The sequence below is a fragment of the Cervus elaphus genome, chromosome 30 (assembly GCF_910594005.1).
Source record: "Cervus elaphus chromosome 30, mCerEla1.1, whole genome shotgun sequence".
Taxonomy (NCBI): Eukaryota; Metazoa; Chordata; class Mammalia; order Artiodactyla; family Cervidae; genus Cervus; species Cervus elaphus.
The window spans coordinates 84,070,332-84,095,755 of record NC_057844.1 but is presented as its reverse complement, the minus strand read 5'-3'; the positions used below and the strand labels follow the sequence as shown (position 1 = coordinate 84,095,755).

The window sequence follows — 25,424 nt, the reverse complement described above, 5'->3', positions numbered from 1 at the left end:
CGGGTGAAGACAGCCGTGACAAGAAAGGAACTGTCACTAAAAAGCCCTGTTTATACGTCTTCTCTCTCGCAAGATCAGCAGTCAGACAGCCCCACGCCTGATCCAGATTCATAAGGCCCTTCTCACCGAACATCGGCTTCCTACAAAGCGGACCAAAAAATCTGTCAGTGGAACCCAGATAAAGACAACAAACTGGGTCGTCGCTGAAGACCCAGTGTGAAAACGTGAGCGGTCAGTAGATGGAGAACGCGGGTGGACTGTCAGCCACCACGCCGGCCACCTTCTTACAGGACGCTGCTGCTGACACAGGAAGGCCCAGACTGGGGGCCCCGGGGGTCGTGGCCAGCGGAGGGGAGGTGATGGGTGGCCTGGGGCGGGAGGGACCCGTGCTGGCCTGCCAAACGACAGAAAGTGAGAGCGAGCTCCTTCACGCTTCAGAGACGATCGGGGAGGGACCATTTCTGCTACTGCAAATATGGGAAAGTTTTAAGGGGAGGGTGTTTTTTTCCTGGGATGCCCCAGTCTTCACATGTGACCTGTGTAAGATGTTTCAGGCCCGGACTAGATTGCATTTCATGCCTCAAACTTACTTTCTGTCCTGGTGAACCTTTCTCACCGTCGAAGCCGGGGGCACCCTGGGTTGAAGAGAAAACAGAAGCAGTGACAGCTCAGAATGTGCAGCGACCTTTCCTGGAGGGCACGGTCATGGCACCTGCCGGGGCTAAGTGAGTAAACACTTCGCTACGACAATGCTGACGCCGTCTGAACTTCCCTCTCCTTCCCGCAGGAGAGGCATCGTTTTAGCGACACTTTCACCTAACGCATCCTGGCTGTGACTTAAAGAAACGTGGAGAAACCCATAAACACAACACAGTCAAAGCGGTACAGCCAGAAAGCACCCTGCCCCCTCGTGCTCCCAGAGTCTTCGTTCTGATTTTTGGCGACTGTGATACTTGTCCTTGGGGTGGCTGTGGCCAGTCGCCCCAAGGCTCCTGTCTTTGCCCACCTTTCCAGTTCACTGGGGGGTGGACTAGGCCAGCTGACTGAGCTCTGGCCGGTGGAGGGTGGTGTGCTCTCGGGCCAGGAGTGACAGGCAGCCGAGCCTCCTCAAGAGGAGACTTCCCCTCACCCCATCTGCCCCACCAGGGACATCTTCCTTGGACTCTTGGGGCAACAAGAAATCGAGCTCGTTGTTGGAGACAGCCTCCGTTTCTGTTACCACCGAGTCATTCAGGCTCATACAAGCAGAAATGCGTCTGAGTTCCATTCATGTCCCTCCCCTAAAGGGGGGAGCACGGTCTTAAAACCCACGGTTATTGGGCGACAATGACGCGTCGGTCAAGGCAGGCTCAGGGTCGGAGCCGACAGCCCACGGAGGGGCAGGAACCTGACAGTGAGCGTCGGGGATCGGGGGTGTGGGGCAGACCTCTGCACTTCCAGCTCAGCTCTGCCGTGGAGCGAGGGCCGGGGGCACAGACGGTGACGTCACAACACGCTGCTCGGACACTCGGCACAGCGCTGGCAATAGAGCCGGGGTCTTAGGACAACTGTGTGGAGCGGAGCCTCTGAGAACTGAGAGTCAGCGTGCTGTGGATCTACCACATGCGCTATCGTACGCCAACGATACTTCAACAAGAAATGAAAGCAAAATGAAGTCTTTCCAAAAGTCGGACAATGCAAAGCGCACAGCAGGCCCAGAAGGCTTACCCGTGATCCCGAGAAGCCCATGATGCCTTCTTCTCCCTTCAAGGAGATGCCCTAGGAGAGAACAGAGAGACCACACTTCACGGTCTGCCTGCTTTGGGGGCTCATTCATAGTGCCCCCGCTGCGGCCAGCCTGCCTCTGCCTCTCCAGCTCCACGCAGGACGGGCTCCTAGGACGTCTGCAGTGGGCTGGGACGGTCATCCACCCGGCACATCACAGGTCATCGTCACCTGGTAAGTGGCGACGGGGAGCACTGGGGATTCGGGGGCAGGCGGGACCCAGATCAGGGAAGGCAGAGCAATGACACGGCTGGACCCTGGCCAGGAAGCCTCCACCAAGCCCGCCCGGCCCTTCCCTCCACGGAACTGCTCTTCTGAGTGGTTTGGGCTCATTTATGAACTTCAGAAGAGGGTGATCAGCTGGTGCTGACTCTGCAGAAAGAAGACATCCTGACACTGTTTTCTGAAAAACAGCATGAGAAACGATCACCCTTTCCTGCCGCAGATGAGTGGACTGGAGACCAGAGCAGTGGGCTGTTACGCCCCGGACAGTCTAACATTGTAATGGGACCCCCGAGAACGCGGGAAGCACCGGTGAGAAGAAGCGTCTTTATCTCTCGACTTACTATTCTCCCTGGCTCTCCCCCGCTTCCTTTTTCACCCTGTGAAGACAAGAAAGACAGGAAATGCTCATTAATTCACAAATACTATTTAAAATGGGTCAGGATTGATGACATAAGGTGCAAAGTATTTTATAAAACTGCAAACAACGAATATCAACGGATTGTAACAAATGACTCCCTAAACCTTGCGGCTTCAAAATTCAAGGGGGAAAATGTGCTATTCTCTTGGATTTTCACAACATAGATGAAACTGTGTGTTATTCTGATGTGACTGCAGGGCCGTCTCTTCTGCCTGTGAGTTTCCTTCGGGGCCCACAGTGGCAGGGCACACCCCTGGGGAACAGCCCCGGTGATAACAGACGGGCTGTCATTCGATAATGAAATAGCGAGAGGTCATTCAGGTGATGGGGGGGGGTCCTCTGAGGACAAGGCTCATCAGGAGTGTGTTAAAGTCCCGAGTGAGAGTGGCTTTAGAAAGCAACGTCGGCTTTATTTCCTTCAAAATAATTTTCTGTCTTTGTTTTTGGCTGTGCGGGGTCTCCACTGCTCACGGGCTTTTCTCTAGCTGCAGTGCGCGGGGGCTCCTCTCTAGCGGCGCTGGGCGGGCTTCTCATTGCGGTGGCTTCTCCTGGTGCTGAGCGAGGGCTCCAGGGCGCGTGGGCTTCAGCAGTTGCAGCTCCCGGGCTCTGGAGCCCCGGCTCCATGGTTATGGGGCACGGCCTTAGCTGCTCCGTGCCCCGTGGCGTCTTCCTCCACCAGGGATCGAACCCATGTCTCCTGCATCAGCAGGTGGTTTCTTTACGACTGAGCCACCAGGGAAGCCCATGATGTCCATTTTATATGCTCAGTTTTCCCCGTTTCTCGTAGTCTAAAACGGGGAAGGAAAGGCGGCAATGAGTCCGTTCACTCATCAATCCTAGAACAGCTCCCAGGATCCTGCAGTTCCAGACTGCCCCCTGCAGGCTGGCCAGGTCCTGGGACCCATTCCCTCTGCAGTTCAGTCCAGTTCAGTCGCTCAGTTGTGTCCGACTCTTTGCGACCCCATGGACTGCAGCACACAAGGCCTGTCTTTCCATCACCAACTCCCAGAGTTGACTCAAACTCATGTCTATTTAGTCGGTGATGACATCCAGCCATCTCATCCTCTGTCGTCCCCTTCTCCTCCCGCCCCCAATTCCTCCCAGCATCAGGGTCTTTTCCAATGAGTCAACTCTTCGCATGAGGTGGCCAAAGTATTGGAGTTTCAGCTTCAGCATCAGTCCTTCCAATGAACACCCAGGACTGATCTCCTTTAGGATGGACTGGTTGGATCTCCTTGCAGTCCAAGGGACTCTCAAGAATCTTCTCCAACACCACAGTTCAAAAGCATCAATTCTTCGGTACTCAGCTTTCTTCACAGTCCAACTCTCACATCCATACATGACCACTGGAAAAACCATAGCCTCGACTAGAAGGACCTTTGTTGGCAAACTAACGTCTCTGCTTTTTCGCATTCCCTCTTGGCTGCAGAGAACAGGGAAATGTGATTCAGCTGCTTGATGATCTCAGCAGGGATTACACCTGCTCTGGCCTCACTCCACCCAGGCTTCTGTCCTGACACTGGACGGGGGCCCTACGCTGCTGATGGTCAGGTCACCCCGGGAGCAGAGCCCCTCCTGGATCCACCCTGAAGACCCGGGAGGCCCTGTCCGGCCTGGTGCTCCAGGGCTGTCCTGCTCTCAGCTCGGCTGGCACACGGCCGTCCCCTCTGGGCTCGCACCAGCCTCTGCCCAGGCTGCCTCTGTCAGCGCCCAAGTCGCTCCTAACGCTGCAGCTGCACAGACTCACGTCCCCCACGGGGTCGGGGGGTCCAGCCTGCCCTCTCCCATCCGTCCCCCGGCATTCACACCCATCTTGACAGATGCTTGAGAGGCAGGGATCACGGTCTACGTGTGGGATTTTCACTTTGGCTCCCATGACCTTTCATGGTGCGTCTCACCCCGGTCTCCACCCTGCCACCCCACAAGGTCAGTACTCTACCAGGTCACTGCTTCGGTCTTTATGAAGCACAGGGGACCCAGAAGGCTTAGGACGGGTGAACGGTCTGTCTGAGTGAATGAGTGATAGAGAAGGGTGTTAATTTTTATTTAGACTCCAAGAGGATGCTTTTCATCAAACAAAACATTAACAGAAACTACAAGAGTCAGAAATCTGACTTTGACCCAAAAAGCCCACAGGGACGCTCCATGTCAGCAAAATGTAGGCTTTATTTTGCTCACACGGCTCCGCATCCTGGCTCTGAGCTGTGCTGTGACCACTGGCTACGTCTACACTAGAGACTGAAGACGGAGCTGAGATCCTTAAATGGATCCTCAAGTTGGCTCCACTTCCTCACGATTACGAACAATGATGTACAGAGAGGCCTGTGACTGATCAGTGCTTTCAAATGCATAATTTGCTAATTCGGTGGGGAGGGCACTTCCACCATGAATGTGACTGTTTGAATAAGATCAGAGAAAGCTCGGTCTTTCCCCCCTCCTCCTGTTAGTTCAAAGGGGAACGCGGCAGTCTTGCTGTGGCCCCTTTACCTTATACTGCTCCGGCAGAAGCTCGTACAGGGGCGTGGGCTTCTCGACGTAGCCGTTGTCCGGGGGGATCCCGCCGGGTCCCTGCAGTCCCATGTCCCCCTGCGAACGGTTTAGCAAAGCCGTTGTCTTTAGATTGAAGGATGCGATCGAGGTGAACAAAAGCACAATCCCTCCGCAAACTGCTGTTCCTGTCTTTGGTGTTACTCGTCACACGCACGTCAATGTTAATAATGTTACAGTCATAAGACAAAGGTCATATATAAGCCTGGGTGGCAGGGGGTTTAGGAGAGAATGGATTCGTGTATACGTACGGCTGAGTCCCTCTGTGCCCACCTGAAACCACCCCAGCATTGCTAATCGGCTGTGCCTCAAAGTGAAACATTTAAAAAAATGTAAAAACATCATATAGAATAAAATAAGAGTAAGGTAAAATCACTTGATTTCCACTTGCATTAATAATCATTTAGAATTTATGCATATAAGCTGTTTAGCTTGGTCACAGTTTGAGGCTGCATTTGCTTCGGTGGAATTATCTATGATGAACTTATATACAAGGACGTTATTTGGTCTGGAGGCCAAATGTTTCGGTGGTTCTTGCTATGTATGATGCTACTGCTTTCTAGGACTGGTACCCAAGACATAAATCAGAACGGGCGTCCCAGGTGGCACTAGAAATAAAGAATCCACCTGCCAATGCAGGAGGTGACAGAGACGCAGTTCAGTCCCCGGGTCTGGGAGAACCCTGTCTCACAGATCGTAACCACCGCTGGAGCCTGTCTGCTAACCTGACTCTTCACAATGACTGTTTCCTTTCAAACGGTGTGTTTGCAGAGCGCCGCAAGACAACTGCATAAAACGAAGACTTTAGAATGAGCTGCCAGTATTTCCTAATTCAATCTAGTAAGTTTCCTTTACCTTTTCACCTTTTTCTCCATAAAAACCAAGTCCTCTGTTGCCCTGAAAGACAAATGGCTTCTGTAAGTCTAAAGTCAATAATCGCAGTAAAATGGAATTATTTCTTTTAGGAAAAGAAACCTCATATCTATGTATTTGCAACATCACTGGACAACTATCCTTGCATAATATTCTGGCTTCAGCTCCCAGGAACGAATTAATACAAAAGGAAAAGAAACGTCTTTTCTCTTGCTATTGCCGCATGTAAACGGTGTACTGAAAGTCTCGAGTCCAGGTATCACATAAAATGAACAGGAGCAAATCGAGACGCTGTACCAGTTGCAGAAAGTGGCCCCTCACAGTGAGCTCCGAGCGTTCACTAAGACCAAACCTTAAATGATAAAAATTCTGGGTTCATAAAAATGATGTACTAGTGTTTTAATAAAGCTCTGCTTTTAAGGAATTTGTGTTTTGTACTTTAAGCAAAATCTGAAGTACAGGGGGCTAAGAACACTTGTTCTGTCACCCTTGGGGATGTTTCGCCACTTGCTTATATATTTTACTGCTCAAATCCTGATGACCAAGAAGCCCTGAGTGATTTCCTCCTGGCGGCCCTGGGCTTTGACAGTCCAGGTTCCCTGCTAACTTCCCTCAGTCCTCTGGACCACACGGTGAGTCTGGACGTCATCGATGGGGAGAGTGTCATATCCTTGGGCCAAAGCCTCGTGGCGAACAGGTGACGGAGCTCAGGTCTGAGCCCAGGCCCTCCGACTCTACAGGTAGGGGTCTCAGAGCATCTCCTTGGGTTCCGGGCCCTCTGGGCTCGGAACGCAGCCGTTTCCTGCCTGGGATCCCAATCTGAGGACCGTGATTCATACTCTCCTCTGCCTCAGACTTTCTCATTTTGGTAAATCAATCCTAAGTTTCACAGGAAGATGTCCTAACCCTCTTAATGATGGTGTTCTTTGAGTTTAGCCAAACTTTTCATCATCCTTTCTGCTTCCGAGGCAGACTGGGAAGGCACCCTGGCGTGTTTGACAGTTTCATGAGGGGAGCGTCCACGCGTGCGTGGGAGGGCTGATCGCCCGCCAGGAGGGCCTTGGGACAAACCACGCGGCTCAGGAAGGCCCTCCGACTGCCCATGGCTCCGGCGCCTTCCCGGGGCTCCTGTCCCCGCCGAGACGCAGGATCCCGTGGGGCCCACCCGATCTCTGTCCGTACCACACAGCCCCCCGCCTCTGGTGCCCTGAGTTTCCACAAATAAAAACAAAGCCTTTCATTAATTTTTGCTTTCTCTTTGCTTCCTTCCCACCTGGCTGGGGAGCTGAAATCAAAGCACAGAGATGCAGCCAGGCGAGACGAGAACGAGATACACTTGGGACCCCGACATCCCCCTGCCTCACCAGCCGGTGTCTAGGGCACCAGGAAGTGACCTGCTGGAGGCCTGGGGCTGTTTGTGCTGCAGCCAAGTGGGGATCTGAGGCGACCCCGGGGCTCCCCGCCCTGTCCTACATCCGCATCTCTTGGCTCTGGGCCGTTCCCAGCCCGCCCTGGGAGGCCCGACGGCAGGGAGCCGGGCAGGGGGGCGGGCAGAAGCCTTAACGAGCTCCAGCCGCAGCTGGAAGCTGAGTCAGAGATGATGGGAGCTGGGGTCGGGGTGGTGACAGCTGAGGTCCCCGGGCGGCCAGGAGATGGGGTTTCTGCGGGGCAGGCCTGGGAATGGGTGGGCTGGGGAGGCGTCCTTGGCCATAACACAGGCCAAAGAGTGGTTCTGAAATGTTCCTAACAGTAGCCCAGTATTTCTGACTCATGTCGGGGTTTGACCAAATACATCCCTCGCCAACCTCCTACGGCTTGTCCTGGGGATTTGTTTAACTTTCTCAGGTCACATTAAGCCCGTATGGTGCCCATGTTCCTAAGAAGCCACCAACTTTGCGGTGCTCCAGCCCACTGGATCGTCTTTCTCTGATGGAAAGAGGACAGGGTTGGGCCAGAGCCTGGCTTGAAGCTCCCTGAATACACCCACAGAGGCCGACAGCACGCTCTGGGAGGGCCCGCCTGCCCCCAGGCAGGAAGAAGGCCGTCAGCTCCCCGCACAACTCTAGCTCTGCCTTGTCCCGGCTCGTGAGTGAGCACCTTATGGATAAGCAGGGGTTGTCCCCATTGTGCTCCGTGTTTCTAATCAAACATTTGCCAGCTGGATTTTCATGTGGCCACAGGAATGCTATGCGATTTCCAGACAAGCCATTCCATGCATCCACTCACTCAGCGACTTCATGCGGCCATCAGGGGCACGCATGGATTATTCTTGGAGTTTAGAGCCTTGTCTTATAACGCTACGAAACTGTCCTCCTCATGAGACAAACGATGTGCTTGTCAGCCAGGTAGTTCCACAGTCAAGAAGCAGACACAGAAGCACGCGAAGCCCCTGCCCCCTCCCCCTCCCCCACCCCGCCCCCAACAACTTACTGGCTGTCCTTTGGGTCCAGGGGGTCCAGGCGGTCCCTGCACAAACACAAAGAAATCTGTCAACTGTTTTCTTTACCCCAGGACCCAGATGACATCTGCTCGGGAGCCCTGGGAAAGCCGCCCGCTGTGTGTTCAGCACACCGGGGAGGATGTGAAGAGCCTTCCAGCACATTCATCTCGGCGGGGACGCGGGGACGGAGGATGGGGGCTCGGGCCCGCTGGCTGCCCAGGCACAGCTGTTCCTGGCTTGCTTTTCTGAGTTCAGGCTTTTGACCTGATCCGCGTCCTGCTCACGCTGGCTCTGCTCCCTCTGCGAGGCCCCAGGCCCCGCTCCTCCAGAGACGGCCCGCCCCCCTCGGCCTCCCGTGCGCTCCCCCGCCCAGCATCGTCTCCCACTGCCCGCTGCTGGGCCGGCGGACGAGCACGCACAGCGTTAATCTAGGTCCGGCCACTCCGCGGGGCTGGGAACCCGCCCGCCAGGATCGCCTCGTGTTCCTGCAGAGCAGCCCCTGTCCACGCCACACCGAGGGAAAAAGCTTGACACGTGCCTTAGAAGAGCCAGGCGTGTTGACGGAGAAGCAAGTGGATGGGGCCGGGGCCGTGGGAGGCCTCAGCGGCGCGCGCGAAGGCCTGGAGGCCGGCCCCTCGGCTCGCGGAGGCGGGGCGCATGCTGCTGTTTCTTATTTCCCGGGACTGTGTGCGTAACGCAGGGCACCCCCCACCCCGTGGCCCGTGTGCCGTAAAAGGGCAGCTGCGTGTGCACAAGGGCCGAGAGCACCTCGAAGCACGAGCCCGTCTCCTTCCCTTCGGCCAAATCTCAGGGCCGGAGGGCTGCTGGGAAGACAGCCAGCACGGCCCGGGAGAGCTGTGCTTCGTAGAGACGTGATCAGTTGTTGCGATTATGATCAGCGGTCTGACGGAAGCGAACGCGCACTCCCAGCCCAGCTGCTGGTGTGACGGACCTGCCCTCAGACACACACGTGCCCGCTGCCTCTCCGCATTGGCCGAGGAGCGGGTCCCGTCTGCGGCCACCCCAATCTCGGGGCATGGTGTTCTCTGAGAAGGACTCTCTCACCTGCGGCCACAGCTCTCCCTGAGTAATTCAAGGCCTGTTTGTCTAATTAATAAAAAACGTGGAGGAGGAGAGAGTTGGCATTCTGCAGGAGCCCATTCACCTCCTGGTCCCTGGGCAGCGGGAAGGATCTGAGGCGGCCAGGCCTGGGACTCGCCCTCCTCCATCCAGGGGTTCGGCTGCCAAGCCTCACTCCTGATTAGACTTGCAGGAGGAGGGAACACCTGTAGACTGCCACTCAGGGGGGCCCAAGGGTCACTTGGTTAACTGATGTCCAGTATCTCACCTGTCATGATGGCTGTGCCCAGGTGCAGTGAACCTGCTCTAAGGCCAGGCCAGCTGTGGCATCCTTGCTCTAAGGCCAGGCCAGCTGTGGCCTCCCTGCTCTAAGGCCAGGCCAGCTGTGGCATCCTTGCTCTAAGGCCATGGCAGCTGTGGCATCCCAGCTCTAAGGCCAGGCCAGCTGTGGCATCCTTGCTCTAAGGCCATGGCAGCTGTGGCCTCCCTGCTCTAAGGCCATGGCAGCTGTGGCATCCCAGCTCTAAGGCCATGGCAGCTGTGGCCTCCCTGCTCTAAGGCCATGGCAGCTGTGGCATCCCAGCTCTAAGGCCAGGCCAGCTGTGGCCTCCCTGCTCTAAGGCCAGGCCAGGTATGGCCTCCCTGCTCTAAGGCCATGGCAGCTGTGGCCTCCTTGCTCTAAGGCCAGGCCAGCTGTGGCCTCCCTGCTCTAAGGCCATGGCAGCTGTGGCATCCCAGCTCTAAGGCCAGGCCAGCTGTGGCATCCTTGCTCTAAGGCCATGGCAGCTGTGGCCTCCCTGCTCTAACGCCATGGCAGCTGTGGCATCCCAGCTCTAAGGCCATGGCAGCTGTGGCATCCCAGCTCTAAGGCCAGGCCAGCTGTGGCCTCCCTGCTCTAAGGCCAGGCCAGGTATGGCCTGCCTGCTCTAAGGCCATGGCAGCTGTGGCCTGCCTGCTCTAAGGCCAGGCCAGCTGTGGCCTCCCTGCTCTAAGGCCAGGCCAGCTGTGGCCTCCCTGCTCTAAGGCCAGGCCAGCTGTGGCCTCCCTGCTCTAAGGCCAGGCCAGCTGTGGCCTCCCTGCTCTAAGGCCAGGCCAGCTGTGGCCTCCCTGCTCTAAGGCCAGGCCAGCTGTGGCCTCCCTGCTCTAAGGCCAGGCCAGCTGTGGCCTCCCTGCTCTAAGGCCAGGCCAGCTGTGGCCTCCCTGCTCTAAGGCCAGGCCAGCTGTGGCCTCCCTGCTCTAAGGCCAGGCCAGCTGTGGCCTCCTTGCTCTAAGGCCAGGCCAGCTGTGGCATCCTTGCTCTAAGGCCAGGCCAGCTGTGGCCTCCCTGCTCTAAGGCCATGGCAGCTGTGGCATCCCATCCCTGCTCTAAGGCCAGGCCAGCTGTGGCATCCTTGCTCTAAGGCCAGGCCAGCTGTGGCATCCTTGCTCTAAGGCCAGGCCAGCTGTGGCCTCCCTGCTCTAAGGCCAGGCCAGCTGTGGCCTCCCTGCTCTAAGGCCATGGCAGCTGTGGCCTCCCTGCTCTAAGGCCAGGCCAGCTGTGGCATCCCATCCCTGCTCTAAGGCCAGGCCAGCTGTGGCATCCTTGCTCTAAGGCCAGGCCAGCTGTGGCCTCCCTGCTCTAAGGCCAGGCCAGCTGTGGCATCCCTGCTCTAAGGCCAGGCCAGCTGTGGCATCCCTGCTCTAAGGCCAGGCCAGGTATGGCCTCCCTGCTCTAAGGCCTGGCCCAGCAGAGCCCAGTTCCTCCTTATGGACCCGTTGGACCCTGGTCTGCTTTGCGCGGGATGACCAGCCCCTGTCTGCTGGTCCGCTACGGGGCTGGGCGAGCTTCTGCCTGGCTGGAAGGGCTCCAGACCAGCACCAGGCCAAAATCTGACCTAGCTGGCATTGAGTCTTCGCTCTTCAACCTTGATGGCGGCAGCGCGGACAAGGGATGGCCTGGGTGGTCTTGGCAACCACACGCGTCAGGCACGCGTGAGGCCTTCAGCAGTGTCCGCATGGCCTGCATCTCGGAGGATGTTGGACAACCGCAAGGGTGAGCACGTGAGCCTGGAACTTACCGGTCTTCCTGGAGCCCCAACCGGACCCATCTGTCCCACGGGCCCAGGGCGGCCGGGAGGCCCCTACGGAGAGGCAACAGAGAAGGCGGTTAGGGAGGCAGAAGCGGGTGGAGCCCGGAGCCCTTCAGGTTCTGCCAGGGCTCTTCTCTAACAAAGCAATGCTTACCTGCATGCCGACCAGTCCAGGCTCTCCAATTTCCCCCTAATTGAGAAGAAAGAGTTTGAAGAGTTTCAGCTTTTAAGAATCTGTGGACTTAGTTGCATTTTACTGCAGTGTTGGAAATAAGCCTATAAAACACACCCGCTGTCTAGGGACTCGGTGATGTTAATTACCTAGACATCTGCGCTGTCATGAGTATGAGAAGGGCAGGCCCGCAGTTAGTGTAAGATGGCCTACAGCCCGGAGGCCAGTGAGAGGACCTTGAAATCAGTGGAGACTCTGGCTTGTTCCCCCACTGTGCGTCCCCCCGCTCCACGCAGAGGTCGCTCTGTTAATGGGCAGTGTACGCGGGGGCTCGCTCATGCCCCGTCTCTGCCGACTTACCCTGTATTTGTCGCGTTCCTCTCTGGGCAGAGCGTAGGGCTCGCCTTTCTGCCCCTTCGGTCCTTGGGGCCCCTAAATGCGCGCACACGGCAGAGAAAGAAAAACACAAGCCGTCCATTAGCACTCAGCACAGAGACGTGATTGGAGCCACTGGCTGCCCCCTCTCGTGGGCGATGTCCAGCTGTCCTTATGGCCAGATGAGACTGTTCTGAACGCCCATCTCTACCTTAACCACGAGGTGAGACTTTTACTTTCATATTTACCCAACACATCTTTCTTAAAGTTAGAAGAGAAATATTCGATAGGATTTAATTTTCAGAAACCCAGGTAGACGTTCAGCAAACCAACACTTTCCTCTCCTGACCTGTTCCTTTTCTTTGCAGTAACACTGTTCTCTGCCTTCTCTGTGTTCGCATACTAGAACTTCGACCCTCACATTCTGCAGCACTGTTTGTGGGAGAGATTCCGGGTCATCCGTCAAAAACAGGACTGCGTCAGTATACTGCATTGGCCAAAAAGTTGGTGTGGGTTTTCCGTGACATCTGAATGAACTTCCTGGCCAGCCCAGTACATGATACACAGGTACATAAGTACACAGGTCTTTTAATATCCACATATAAAACCTGTATTTTAAAGTGACGGATATATTTATTGATAATGAAAGCTATGATATTAGAATAGAGCACAGTGTAGCTTACTGATAAGTTGAATCACATGAAAAAGAAATAGCCAGTGAATGGGGAGCTGGAGGGCAGAGGTGTGAAGGTAACCAGAAATCGGCCAGCTCCAGGGAAATGCAATGAAGATTGTTATTGCTGCCCTTCCCGCACCGTAAAATGTTTTTTAAATAAAAAGTTCTGCCACAAAGTGTTAGTTTAACCCTGAATTTGGAATATGTTGGTATAAGGTAGCAACATATTATCAAATAAGATTGTTTGCAAAGACCCTAAAAAAATAAATGAGGCCATGAAATAGATCATTATATGAAAGTTCTTCCATTTAGAAAAGTAAAGTCTACCTTGTACATCCTGCAGAACAAAACTGTTTGTTCATGTCACAAAGGATGTTAGAATCTAATAAAAGTGACGACTAATTGAGAAGTCTGTTCAAGGTTTAAGCTTTCTAAAATTTTAGTTCCACGATTCCACTATTATTCTTGCTGTTTGAATGGGAGGACGTGATGGTATGCTTGGGAGACAAACCCATCACCTTCTATGGAGCGTGCAAAGGACGAAGGGAAATAGAGCTCTTTGAGTCCAGCACGCCCAGACGGGGGCAAGAGACCTCAGCCGCGGAGTGTGCTCCATCCTGCCTGCTAACCCAGGGTGGGCAGCCACGGTTCTGGGGCGTAAAGGTGGCCCTTTCTGGGGTATAAAGGGGGTCCTGGCACGTGCCTGCTCCCCCACACCCAACACCATCCTGCAGGCAGGAGGCAGCCCACCCTCCTGGGAGACCTTCCCTGAGACAGTTTCTCAAGGGGGACCTCGGCGGGCTCTCCCAAAAGCGAGAGCTTTCCTGCATTTCCACCACCCAGACTCTGCAGCCAACCAGCGGGGCAGGCTGAGTGCTGCGTGTACTCACGGGGGGCCCGAGGAAGCCGCCGGGGCCCTGGGGTCCCGCGGAGCCAGCGTCGCCCATCGTCCCGTTGCAGCCATCATACCCGGGGGGTCCTCTGGGTCCGCCTTGCCCAGGATGGCCCTGGAAATAGACAAGCCGTTGAGCCTCCAGCCCCCAGGGGCTTAGGTTTCATGAAACTGGGATGAGACAGCTTCAAACCTTCTCAGAAGAGATGCCTGTGAGTTCCTCATCTCCCCCTGAATTATCGGTCTGCTCTGGGCCTTCCTGACTCCCCTAGACTGGATCTGAGACATTTGAAATTGCATGCCAGCCTGATCTTAATTTGAACTTGTCCTTCAAAGGAAAATTTCAATTCTATTGAGCTAGATGTCCATCTTGTGTTCAACATCTAAGCAGGTCTATTTTTGGATGATACAGCTCTTAGCTGTTACTACACATTAACTTTGCTTGTGATTTCTTTTTTAAAGTTTATTTATTTTTAATGGAAGGATAATTGCTTCAAATATTGCGCAGGTTTTCTGCCATACATCAACACAAATCAGCCACAGGCATATATGTCCCCTCCCTCCTGAACCCCCCTCCCCCTCCCATCCCACCCCTCCGGGCTGTCTCGGAGCACCGGTCTGAGCTCCCTGAGAGAAGCATGGAAACATACAGACTACCACACGTAAAACAGACAGCCAGTGGGAATGCGCTGGAAATGATTCTAACCAGCTAAAAGTACCGGGTCCCTCAAACTCTGTGTTCATTAGGTGCTCAGGTATAGCGGTGGCATTCAAGTTAACGTGCTGTGAGCGTCTCTCAGACTTCGGCATCGAGGAGACTGTCTTTAGCAGCCCTGACGTTCCAGAGAAAATGACCAGGTATCTGTTTACCATGATCACCCCTCCAGGTGATGATTACGCCCTCCCTAGTTTGAGAAACATTTGCTTCTGACATGAAATGAGCATGAAGTGGAAAAAACCAATGGAAACACGACACGATCAGTTACAGTTTGTTCCCACCAGGTCACTCCATCTAAAGCGCAGACTTCTGCTTCCAGAGGAGCCCACCCAGGGGCAATCCAAGAGGCCAAAAAAAATGGGTTAAAAACAGGCAATTTCATTGGAGGCAGCTGGTAAGAGAAGGCTTTGGTTATTTGTTTAACCCTTGAAATCTGCGAATTCTTCAGCTCTGTCAATTTCTCAAGATTCTGACTCACGCGCAAGTTATTTCCGTAACCATGCACAGCTGTGTGCTGTCACCGATGTGTCTGCTTGAGCCCCTCCCAGGGGACGCCCGGGATCACGGCCATGCGGGTCTCACGTCTTGGTGGGGGGGGGCTTCCCTTCTTCAGCTCTGCCTCCCGCTGCAAAAGTCCCCTTGAATGTGGAGCTAAGGGAAAGTGGCAGTTCTCTGTGACTGCCTCCGCTCACACCCTTCCCCCTTTCTTCTGCAATGGGGCAGCCTCACTTGTGTGGCCTGCAGTGTCTGTGTGTGTGTGCATGCGGGTATGAGCGTGATGACGTAACACATGTGGTGCAGGTGTGTGCATGCGGGTATGAGCATGCTGACCCGGCACAGATGTTGGCATGAGCGTGAAGTTCTGGAGGCAGATGTCCTTAAACATCAGCTGCGCGGGGATGGAGCAGGCCTGAACGTGGGATAAACACATTTATCCCGGAGGCAGAGATGGGCAGGAAGCCGTCCCTGGGAAGTCTGCTCCCGGCCCGAGGAGGCGGCTGTGAGTCAGGCTGCTCTGTTTGTTTTCTTGTGCCACAAGAAGTAAAGTAAACTAGGTTAGAAAAACACACTTTATTGCATTCTGAGATTTTCTCATGGACAAAGCATGCCTTTCGTCTTCTCTCTGCGCGGTTGCTACCAAGAATCTGAGACGCTGCAAGACTGCAGGGCTGTCCCTGCTCTCGGCAGGACGGCTCTCTACTCAGGTGGTTCTCGAGTTCAAACGCGGCGTAAGCCTGGCTCTTTACGGCCCGTCTGTGCCGCTTGCCGCCTGTCACTGCAAAACAGTAACGAGGGGCTCCCCGCCCCCAGGTCCCCGTGCGGCCTTGCAGTCCTGGGAAGCCCAGCAGCCTCCAGGCCAAGTCCAGAAGGCCATTTACAAGGAAGCAGTTTGTCCACGAGATGACTGGGTTCCAGGGGAAAAAATTTAAAAACGCACATATAGCCCCACAGGGTTTGTTGTTATCGACAAGAAAGGGGGACTAGTTAGATATGTGTCTGTACCTCATAAATAGATTGCTTTGCATGTATACAGTGCTTTTAAATTTTAATCTTATGAAAAACTTACGGGAATTCCGTTGGCGCCAGGGTATCCCGAAACACCTCTTGGTCCCTGTAAAGAAGGCAACAGGCTTAAGGAAGGCCGAGACACCCCCCACCCGCCCCCCACCGGGGGCCGCGCCCACGGCTCTGTACGCACCACGTCTCCCTTCGGGCCTGTGGTCCCGGGGGCTCCCCTCTCCCCCTTGTCACCTTTGCGGCCTTGCAGTCCTGGGAACCCCTGTAAGCCGGGGGGCCCGGTATACCCCTGGGGGCCCACCGGCCCTGGCTGGCCCTGCGGGAACAACACACGGTCAGTGTTCACAGTTCACAACCACGCATGAACGTCTCCAATCACGCTGCTTTTGAAACTATGCTTTTCATGCTTAAAGAGCTATACTCTGTGTAAATCACCATCTTCTTCCATGACAGCCACTACGTGATTTCTGGCTGAGAAAGTAAAAGAGCTCAAAGGGGGAAAATATTAAATGTGAGACAAAAATTATCCTCAAGTACTAAAGTGAAGTTATTGTGAAATGCTGATATTGGGTTGGCATGAAAGAATCAATTTACTTGACTTAAAAAAAAAAAGTCCTTTCAGTATAAATGAAGGTGCCAGACACAAATTCCTAAGATCGTCTCTGTCTCATATAATGCACTCAATAGGTATGGAGACACAACCAGCACCCAGATATCAAAGCGACCCCCAGATGTTTAAGTGGTCAGACAGTCTCTCATCCTCTACACACACACACACAGAACGCACACATGAGGACGTGTGCGTGTACAGAGAAAAATAAAAGTTTCTGAAATGCAAAACGTACATCCAAACCATTGCTGCTGTTCAGTCGCTAAGTCGTGTCCCACTCTTCTGTGACCTCATAGACGGCAGCCCACCAGGCTCCCCCGTCCCTGGGGTTTCCCAGGCAAGAATACTGGAGTGGACTGCCATTTCCGCCTCCTGGGGAACTTCCCGACCCAGGGATCAGACCCGCGTCTCCTGCGTTGGCAGGCAGATTCTTTACCACTGAGTCACCTGGGAAGCCCTTGCATATCCCTTAGGATGGCCATTATTTTAAAAAAAGAAAAGACGAAACTATGTGTTGGCAGGAATTTGGAGAAGTTGCTCTGTGGCAGGGAATGGAAACGGTGCGGCCGTTGGGGAAAACGGCATGGAGGGCCTCAAAAATGAAACAGAGAATCACCACGTGACCCAGCAATTCCGCCTCTGTGACAACACTCAGAAGGATTGGAGGCAGAGACTCGGACGGATTGTGTCTACACCTGTGTTCACGGCAGCATTTTCCACAATTGTCAAAGGTGGAGATGCCCATGGATGGGTGATGTGGTCTGTCCAAACAATGACTCTTATTCACCTTAAAGGAGCAGGAAATTCTGACACAGGCCACATCATGGATGGACCCTGAGGACATGATACTGGGTGAAATAAGCCTGCCACAAAGGGACAAACGCTGTCTGATTCCACTAATATGAGGTCCCCAGAGGAGTCACATCCGTAGAGATGGAAAGCCCCAGAGAGGTGACCGGGGGCTGGGGGAGGGGAGTGGGCGGTTAGGGTTTAGTAGGGACAGACTCTCAGTTTGGAAAGATGAAAAAGCTCTGACGACAACGGTGATCATGACTGTACAAAACATAAGTGTGCTTAATGCCAAGAAACTGCGCAAAAATGGTTAGGCTGGTACATTTTATGTTGCGTACATTTTACCACAATCAAAATGAAAAGATTAAAAAGGGGTTCCAGCTCTATTATTGGAACTAATTTATGCATTACAGTTCTATTTTAATGAACGTCCCAGGTTCACCCAAACTGAAAAAAGTAACAAGACAAAACCAAACCAAACCCCAAAGACTCTGTCTTGATTTCTTAAAGGAAGGATTCTGCTGTTGGTTCGTCCCACAGACCCTTTCTCTCCGATCCTCATTCACTCTCCCATTTCAAATGCCTGTCTTGCCTTTAGATTGAGGAGGTACTGAGTCATTATTTCTAGACTTCTCTTTTATAGCCTGCAAAAAGCCTCTCTTGTGTAAACTGTGCCGCTAAGACGTTCGTTAGCAGAACGAACTGGCAGAAGTTTATAATCTGTCCTTGATACTGCACAGCGCTGGGGGGAAGCGAGCGACTTCAGATGCAGCTGGAGGCGCCGTGTTCACGCGGAACCGGGGCAGGGGAGGAAGGGCGTGGGGGACCCCGCCTGTGATGTCCCCACCGCCCCCACGCTGCCCCTCCCTGCAGGTGCCGGCCCGGGGCGTGGGGCGAGCGGGGAAGCGCCGTTTTGGGGCGGAGGATGCAGATGGAGACTAAGGTGGAGTTTGGCGGCTGAGATGAGCCCCGGGGCTTGGGGCCCTGTGTCCTCAGATGAAAGGGAGCCTGGGGGCCCCTCGGGGCCGGGTTGGCATTTCACGGATGGTGGGTTCTCTGCTTGCCCCGCATACGGTGCAGAATCCAGCCAGCGCTCCCCTGGGGTAGCCTGACCGCAAGCACCACGCGGAGCTGCGAAGCCAGCGTGCTTGAATGTCTGGAGGAGGTGAGAGAGGCGTCAGGAGGACCGTGTGGCCAGCCGGGCCCTGGACACGTGGCGTCCCTGTCTGATGCCCGGAGCTTCGGGACGCCGCATCTGTCGGCGGTTCGGAGACACAAGATGCTTTGACTCAGATCTTTCTGGCTCTTCCTGAGCGAGGCTCACTGCTGTCTCGTTTGTGACCACAGACCAAGTCTCTAAGCCTGCAAGTCCCGCAGCCCTCAGAGGCTACTGGTTGTTAGCCTTGGGGGATGCATGGTTCCTCGTCCGCAATGTTAGTTTTTATTGTCCATAAACTATGTCTCTCTTCGAGGATGACTGTCTAGCACCAACCGTTAACACAGATGGAGTATAAGCCTCTTAACGAGAAGCATCCCTCTGTCTCCTGTTTGTTAACTGCTCCTGGCTCCCTGTGATGGGGGGACCAGTGACATCACGTCCTTGTTTTCCTCCCGTTGTCAGTAAACTCACCCATGGCTTCTCCGACAGGAAGTCTGGCTTTGGCAGTAAAACCCCAGTCTTCCCTTTTCTGGAACACACTGTCCCTTTTTTCTTTTTATTAAGGTGAAATTCCCAAACCACAAAAGCATCTGTTGTAAAGTGGCTTCCGGTGCAGTCACAGTGTCCCCTGTCCATCACTTCCATCTATTCCAAAATACCTTCATCACCCCAAAAAATCCCACTCCCACCACCATCATTCCCACCCCCGCCTCCAGCCTCTGGTAATCACTCTTCCGCTTTTGGCGTCTATGGGCTTTACCCACTCAGAGTATTTCACATCAGTGGAATCACACTTATGATACGTGACCTTTCGTGTCTGGCTTCTTAATACAAGGTTTTTGAGGTTCGTCCACATCATAGCTTCAGTCACTACTTCACGCTTACGGCTGACTAAGATTCCATTGTGTGGACAAACCAGCTTGTTATGAACAAACTGAACACGAACACCCAGCTCTCGAGTCTGCGCTCAGTCTTTCGGGCCTATTACTGAGGAGTGGACCGGCTGTATCACGTGGGGACTCTAAAGGTTTGAGGAGCTGCCAGGCTGTGATCCCCGGCGGCTGCCTCATTTTACATTCTTAGGAGCAATGTGTGAGGATCCTAAACTTCTCTACAATCCAGCCGTCAATTGCTATTTTCTATTTTTTAAAAAAATAAAGCCTAGAGGGTGTGAATCGGGGTCATTCTGAAGAGCAATGGGGAAAAGCCAGGAAGAGCCTGGAGGGGATCTGAGTTATCCCTCCTCCTCCAGGATGCAACCCCAGGATGGTTCCAGCCCTTCACTGCACGCCCTGCGAGGCTGGGGCTGAAAGGACAGTCGTACCAGGGTCCAAGCCCTGGGCGTGCGTGCCTTGGTCATCAGGGGTGAGATCCTCCTAGGGAAGCCTGTGCCCTGGGGCATCTAGGGTGTCTGCAGAGAGCAGCTGTCGGGACCAGTAACAGGAAGGGTCCTCCTCTGTCCTGATGGTCATCCTTATCAGCTTCCGGCTTCAGACGGCAAGTCCCGATCGGAAAATCTACTTCCTCCTCTTCCTTTCCTTTTGTGATAAGTGATGTTAAAAATAAAAAGTACCCCAGAAAGGGTAGGCCTGAGGCTTAAAGGTCTTTGCAAAAGCTTCTAAAACTTCTAACATTCCCACAAAATACTTGATGAAAGTATTTCCATAAAATACTTCTCAAAAGCCAGCAGACACCTGGCAAGGAGCCGTGAGCTCGTGGACCCTGCCTCTGCGAGACTTGATTTGTGTCAATGTATCACCTTCCTTGGGCTCCCCTGGTGGCTGACAGGTTAAAGCATCTGCCTGCAATGCGGGAGACCAGGGTTTGATCCCTGGGTCGGGAAGATCCCCTGGAGAAGGAAATGGCAACCCACTCCAGTACTCTTGCCTGGAGAATCCCATGGAGGGAGGAGCCTGGTAGGGTACAGTCCACGGGGTCGCAAAGAGTCAGACACGACTAAGCTACTTCATTTTCTATCACCTTCCTAGGGAAGCGATAATGAGAGGATCTTGCAATCCTGGGTCCTCTGGGATGGAGCCCTATGAAAATGGAGCCCTATGAAAGCTTTCAACAAACGGGGTTCCTCTCGTTCTGCCCCCAGGACAACTGCGTGAAGTCGGCGTCACCCTCGCTTGAGAGGGGAGGTAACGGGGGTCTGGGGGGTCAGGGTTAGGGATGACGGATGCATTTAGGTCTGGGGGGGATTCCATCTTCCATGACACCCTTGCTGCTCCAAGAGAGGTCGGGGAGCCTCATCTGCACCACCTGAGAACTCGTGGGAACTGCAGAGTCTCAGCCCCGCCCAGCCCTCCTGGGGCGGCACAGACGTGATCCTGGCAGGGCTCCTTGCACGGTGAAGTCTGAGAACCGCTGCCCGACCCGCCCTCCTCCCCCTCGTGGAAGAAGGCTGGTATCTCTTTATCTTTAAACTTTTAATTTTGCATTGGGGTATAGCTGATTAACAATGCTGGGATCATTTCCGGTGGACAGAGAAGGGACTCAGCCGTACACACGTGTCCATTCTCCCCCAGACTCTCCCTGCATCCAGGCTGCCACATGACGTTCAGCAGAGTTCCCCGGGCAGGCATATTCAAAGAAGAAAACTCTCCTAAGCACGAGATTGCACCTCAGAAGCAAGGTCAGTCTTCCTGGGCTGGGCAGAGGGAAATCTAATGTTTCTGTGTGTTGAAGACTCTTTCTAATTGAATTGTCTCGCCCTTAGGCTCCGGTGATAATTCCAGGAAGGGACACATGGGGCATGTGAGGGGTGAGGGGTGCGCACGGTCTCTCCCTTTGGGAAACCATCGTGGAGGAGGAGTGGGTCGTCCTGGCTGGTTCTGGAAGCTGGAGTCTGGGCCGGCAGAGGGCACACAGGGGCCAGACGTGAGCACACCTGGCTTAAACACCATGACCCCGAGGGGAATGCCCTGCACGTCCTGAGACGCTGACTAAGCCTTCATGCAGTTGGAGTTCTCACTTCTGGGAAAAGGGGCAAAATATATCTATGCACATGCTGAAAACTCCAGGACCTCAGCCTCTGAAATAAACGTGGAGGACGGATGCTCGGTCAAGGCCCCGAGAAATCACGCCTCAGGTGCAAACACCTGCAAGGAGGTGCCCTCTGCCATCCAGTTCATTAACCCGAGCACTTGCGTTGGGTAAGGGAGGAAAGTTTCATTTATCAAGGAAGGACAGAGAGAAGCGCTGCCAGGGACCAGCCCCCGTCACTGCACATCAGGACTCTTAATCTACGCTACGGTGTTTTCCTGGTAGCACAAGAATCAGCTTTCCGTGCCAGCTTCTGAATAGTAGGAAATCCCCTCTCCTTCCTAAGGGTGCTCTTCCTGTCTCGCCTTTTACGGCCCCGGGCGCCCCTCCAGGCGCCTGCATCCTCCCAACCCAGGCGGCCCCTCCTGCCCTCCACCTTCCCGCCCTTCCAAAGCAGTGACATGTGACCTTCGCCTTTCCAATGCAATGACCTGCGACCTTCGGGGGATTCCGGCCCCAGGCCCAGTTCACCCTTGGAGCTGTTCACACACAGTTGAGAACATGCCAAACAGCCCCAAAGGTGGGAAAGACCATCTTTTAAGATTCAGGAAAATATTTTGCTCAGCTAAATTTTAGAATCAGTCACCTTTCTTAGGGATGACCGTTAGGATTTGTGAGCAATTTCTGATCATCTGGCAGGGTGAATTAGTGACTATTCCAAGCTGATGATAATGTGATGGTTAGTACTGGACAGGACATCACATATACCTGTGAGTCAACTGGGGCGCCCCCGGTGGCTCAGATGGCAGAGTCTACCTGCAATGCGGGAGACCTGGGTTCGATCCCTGGGTCGGGAAGATCCCCTGGAGAAGGAAATGGCAACCCACTCCAGTATTCTTGCCTGGAAAATCTCATGGATGGAGGAGCCTGGCGGGCTACAGTCCATGGGGTCACAAAGAGTCGGACACGACTGATTGGACAGCTGCCTACTCCAGGCAAAACAGACAGACAGTTGGTTTAACTGATGTTAACTCTGCCGCCCTTTCCTCTAGATTCTTATCAGTATGCAACAAAACATCAGTCCCACCCTGGGTGCAATCCCAAATTAAAGGTTTCATGTATTCCCCAATGAGAACGATATGGCCTCCCTGTTCTCCAAAATGGTCTGACACAGATGGTAGTGCTGATATGAAAGAAATGACATCCATACGCAAAGAAACAACCCTTGACCCTCGGCTTGCTCCACAGACAAGACGGAACACAGAGCTAAGTGTCCGGGTAGGGCTGTGAGACTTCCAGAAGAAAAGGAGAGAATGGGACAGGAGCAGAGGAGAACACAGGAGAGAATGTCTGTGATTCTGGATTAGGCGAGGGCTGCTTCCATCAGCGGAGTAGGCAATGGCAACCCACTCCAGTGCTCTTGCCTGGAGAATCCCATGGACGGAGGAGCCTGGTAGGCTACAGTCCGTGGGGTCGCTAGGAGTCGGACACGACTGAGCAGCTTCACTTTCACTTTTCACTTTTCACTTTCACGCATTGGAGAAGGAAATGGCAACCCACTCCAGTGTTCTTGTCTGGAGAATCCCAGGGACAGGGGAGCCTGGTGGGCTGCCATCTATGGGGTCACCCAGAGTCAGACACGACTGAAGTGACTTAGCAGCAGCAGCTTCCATCAGACACGAAACTCACAAGCCGTAAGAGACAAAAAGCTGAGACAGAAACATTTGATCTTCAAAAGGTTCTGTCTGAAACATAAAAAGCAGGACACACACTGGGAGAAATACTCACAAGACACATATGTGATAAATGACTTTTATCCAGAATATAGTCAGGGCTCCCGGAAATCAACAGTAAGGAAACGAACAACCTGATTGGAAAAATGGGTAAAAGATCTGAACAGACTCTTCATCACAGAAGAGGTGCAGACGGAAAACAGGCAAGGGGCTCAACACCATCAGTCATTAGGGAAAAGCAAATGGCAACCCACTCCAAAACTCTTGCCTGGAGAATCCCATGGACGGAGGAGCCTGGTGGGCTGCAGTCCATGGGGTCTCAAAGAGTCGGACACGACTGAGTGACTTCACTTGCGCTTTTCACTTTCATGCACTGGAGAAGGCAATGGCAACCCACTCCAGTGTTCTTGCCTGGAGAATCCCAGGGACGGGGGAGCCTGGTGGGCTGCCATCTGTGGGGTCGCTCAGAGTCGGACATGACTGAGCAACTTGGCAGCAGCAGCAGCAAGCTGTAACTGTGGCTGCCGGAGCGGCTGACGTGCCCACTCAGAGAAGACTGGCAAGGCCAAGGACTGCTGGGGGTGCAGAGAAAGCGTGTCAAGAACTGTCGGGGACGCAGACCCGGGCGGCTGAAGCCAAACACACACTTGCAGAAGCCCCGGAGGTAAGTGCTCAGAGTGGGGCAACATCTTTCAGCTGAAAACCGGAAACGACCTGAGTGTCCATCAGGGGATAAACAGACCGTGGTCCATGCATGAAAGGGAAAGCTACTTAGTAACAAAAATGGAAGAAGGTATCTGATGCGTGCAAAGGTGAGGGGGGATCTCAGGGGCACTGCCCTCGGTGAAGGATCCAGATATAAAGCTGAGTTCTGTCTGTCCTGTTAATGCGATACTGTGCTATTATCCTGGCTAGGTGACGTTCTAGAGACAGAAAGCAGAGAAGCAAATGCTAGGTCAGGAGACAGGGAGGGGACAGACTGCAAAGGGCATAAAGCACAGAGCCACAGCAAAGCGACTGTGTGGTCCGAGACCTGCTTTATGTCACGACTCTGGTGGTCGCTGCACGGAGATGTCTGTTAGATTTGCCAGTTTTCACAGAATCACGTGAAAATTACATCCCAATACACCTGACCTAAAATCAAAGAAACAACAAAAAAGGGGTATGGCGAAGGCAAAGATGAAGAAGGCAATCTCTGAAGCTCACAGGCAGACTGCATAGGACCAGTTCTTCTGGTGCGTCCTTACAAGTGAATGGATAACACAGATAATATTGGTAAATGGAGGAAAAGAGGATGCTTGTGAAAGGATATATTAAAAACATCCGGGCTTCCCTGGTGGCTCAGACGGTAAAGAATCTGCCTGCAATGTGGGAGACCGGGGTTTGATCCCTGGGTTGGAAAAACCCCCAGGAGAAGGGAGTGGCAACCCACTCCAGTATTCTTGCCTGGAGAATTCCATGGACAGAGGAGCCTGGCAAGTACAGTCCATGGGGTCGAGAAGAGTTGGACGCGACTGAGCGACTAACATGCACAAAAACATCAGCAAGATGCTTTTTAAAATGTGTGCCAAGGAAATGAAAGAATTTCAAGAAACTAAGACGGAGCTCTCCTTGCCTGGAAGTGGGTCTGTCCAAGTGCGACCTGACAGGAATTAGAACCGTCCAGCCCACGGCCCGTGGGATAGCTGGGCCAGAAGCCCGTCAGGACCAAATTAAAATCAGGAGCAGAAGATACACCACGGGTGTCACTGGTCTCCATCGTGTGTGATTTTCACAAAGAACGAAAGCAGAGGGGTCACCTGTGATCACAAGATGCTATTGGCTGGTTTATCTGAGACAATGCGACTTGGACTCACATTTTAAAGCGAAGGAAAGATGGATCCTCTCTTTTTCTCCACCCACAGGACCAGTAAGCCTGAAAACTGTGCTCCTAGTTCTAAAAATAGGCAGCGCATGGGCAGTCGGACACAATGGCTTTAGCCCAGCGCGAGGCTGAGCTTTTTATAGTCTGGATGTGATTTGCCTTGGCACAGGCTGGGAAGGCCGATTTTCTGGAAAAGCCTTCCACCGCCTCTGTGCTTGTAGCAGTAAGTACATTTCATCCGCCCAAAGACGAATCCTTGCTTAACAGACAGGCTGGATTTCCTAAGTCTCTGGATTTCCTAAGTTCTCCAAGAAGCACGGAGGAGGGTGGTGCGGATGAGCCAAAGGCCTCGGGGAGCAGAAATGGCGGCCAAGGAAGGGTCTGGAAACAGCTGATTCTGGGCTCTGGCTGTCAGGCTCCCATGCCTATGAAACACTCTTTCCAGCCCAGCAGCTGACAGTATGGAAACAGCAACAACCAGAGCATCGTCAAGTAGCCTTGGCGTCATCAT

At 53.7% G+C, this 25,424-nt stretch overlaps 1 protein-coding gene across 1 annotated transcript in view; it reads right to left on the bottom strand.

Moving 5' to 3' along the window:
* COL4A2 (collagen type IV alpha 2 chain) overlaps window positions 1-25,424 on the bottom strand; it is a 162,189-nt gene that overhangs the window by 39,531 nt on the left and 97,234 nt on the right. Inside the window, exons 5-16 of the mRNA XM_043892466.1 lie at window positions 15,949-16,083; window positions 15,817-15,861; window positions 13,530-13,646; window positions 11,949-12,020; window positions 11,571-11,606; window positions 11,405-11,467; window positions 8,258-8,293; window positions 5,810-5,851; window positions 4,895-4,993; window positions 2,331-2,366; window positions 1,708-1,758; window positions 591-635 (exon numbers count right to left, since the gene is read on the bottom strand). Of these exons, the coding sequence (XP_043748401.1) occupies window positions 591-635; window positions 1,708-1,758; window positions 2,331-2,366; window positions 4,895-4,993; window positions 5,810-5,851; window positions 8,258-8,293; window positions 11,405-11,467; window positions 11,571-11,606; window positions 11,949-12,020; window positions 13,530-13,646; window positions 15,817-15,861; window positions 15,949-16,083 (777 nt within the window). The remainder of the gene's footprint in view (window positions 1-590; window positions 636-1,707; window positions 1,759-2,330; window positions 2,367-4,894; window positions 4,994-5,809; window positions 5,852-8,257; window positions 8,294-11,404; window positions 11,468-11,570; window positions 11,607-11,948; window positions 12,021-13,529; window positions 13,647-15,816; window positions 15,862-15,948; window positions 16,084-25,424) is intronic.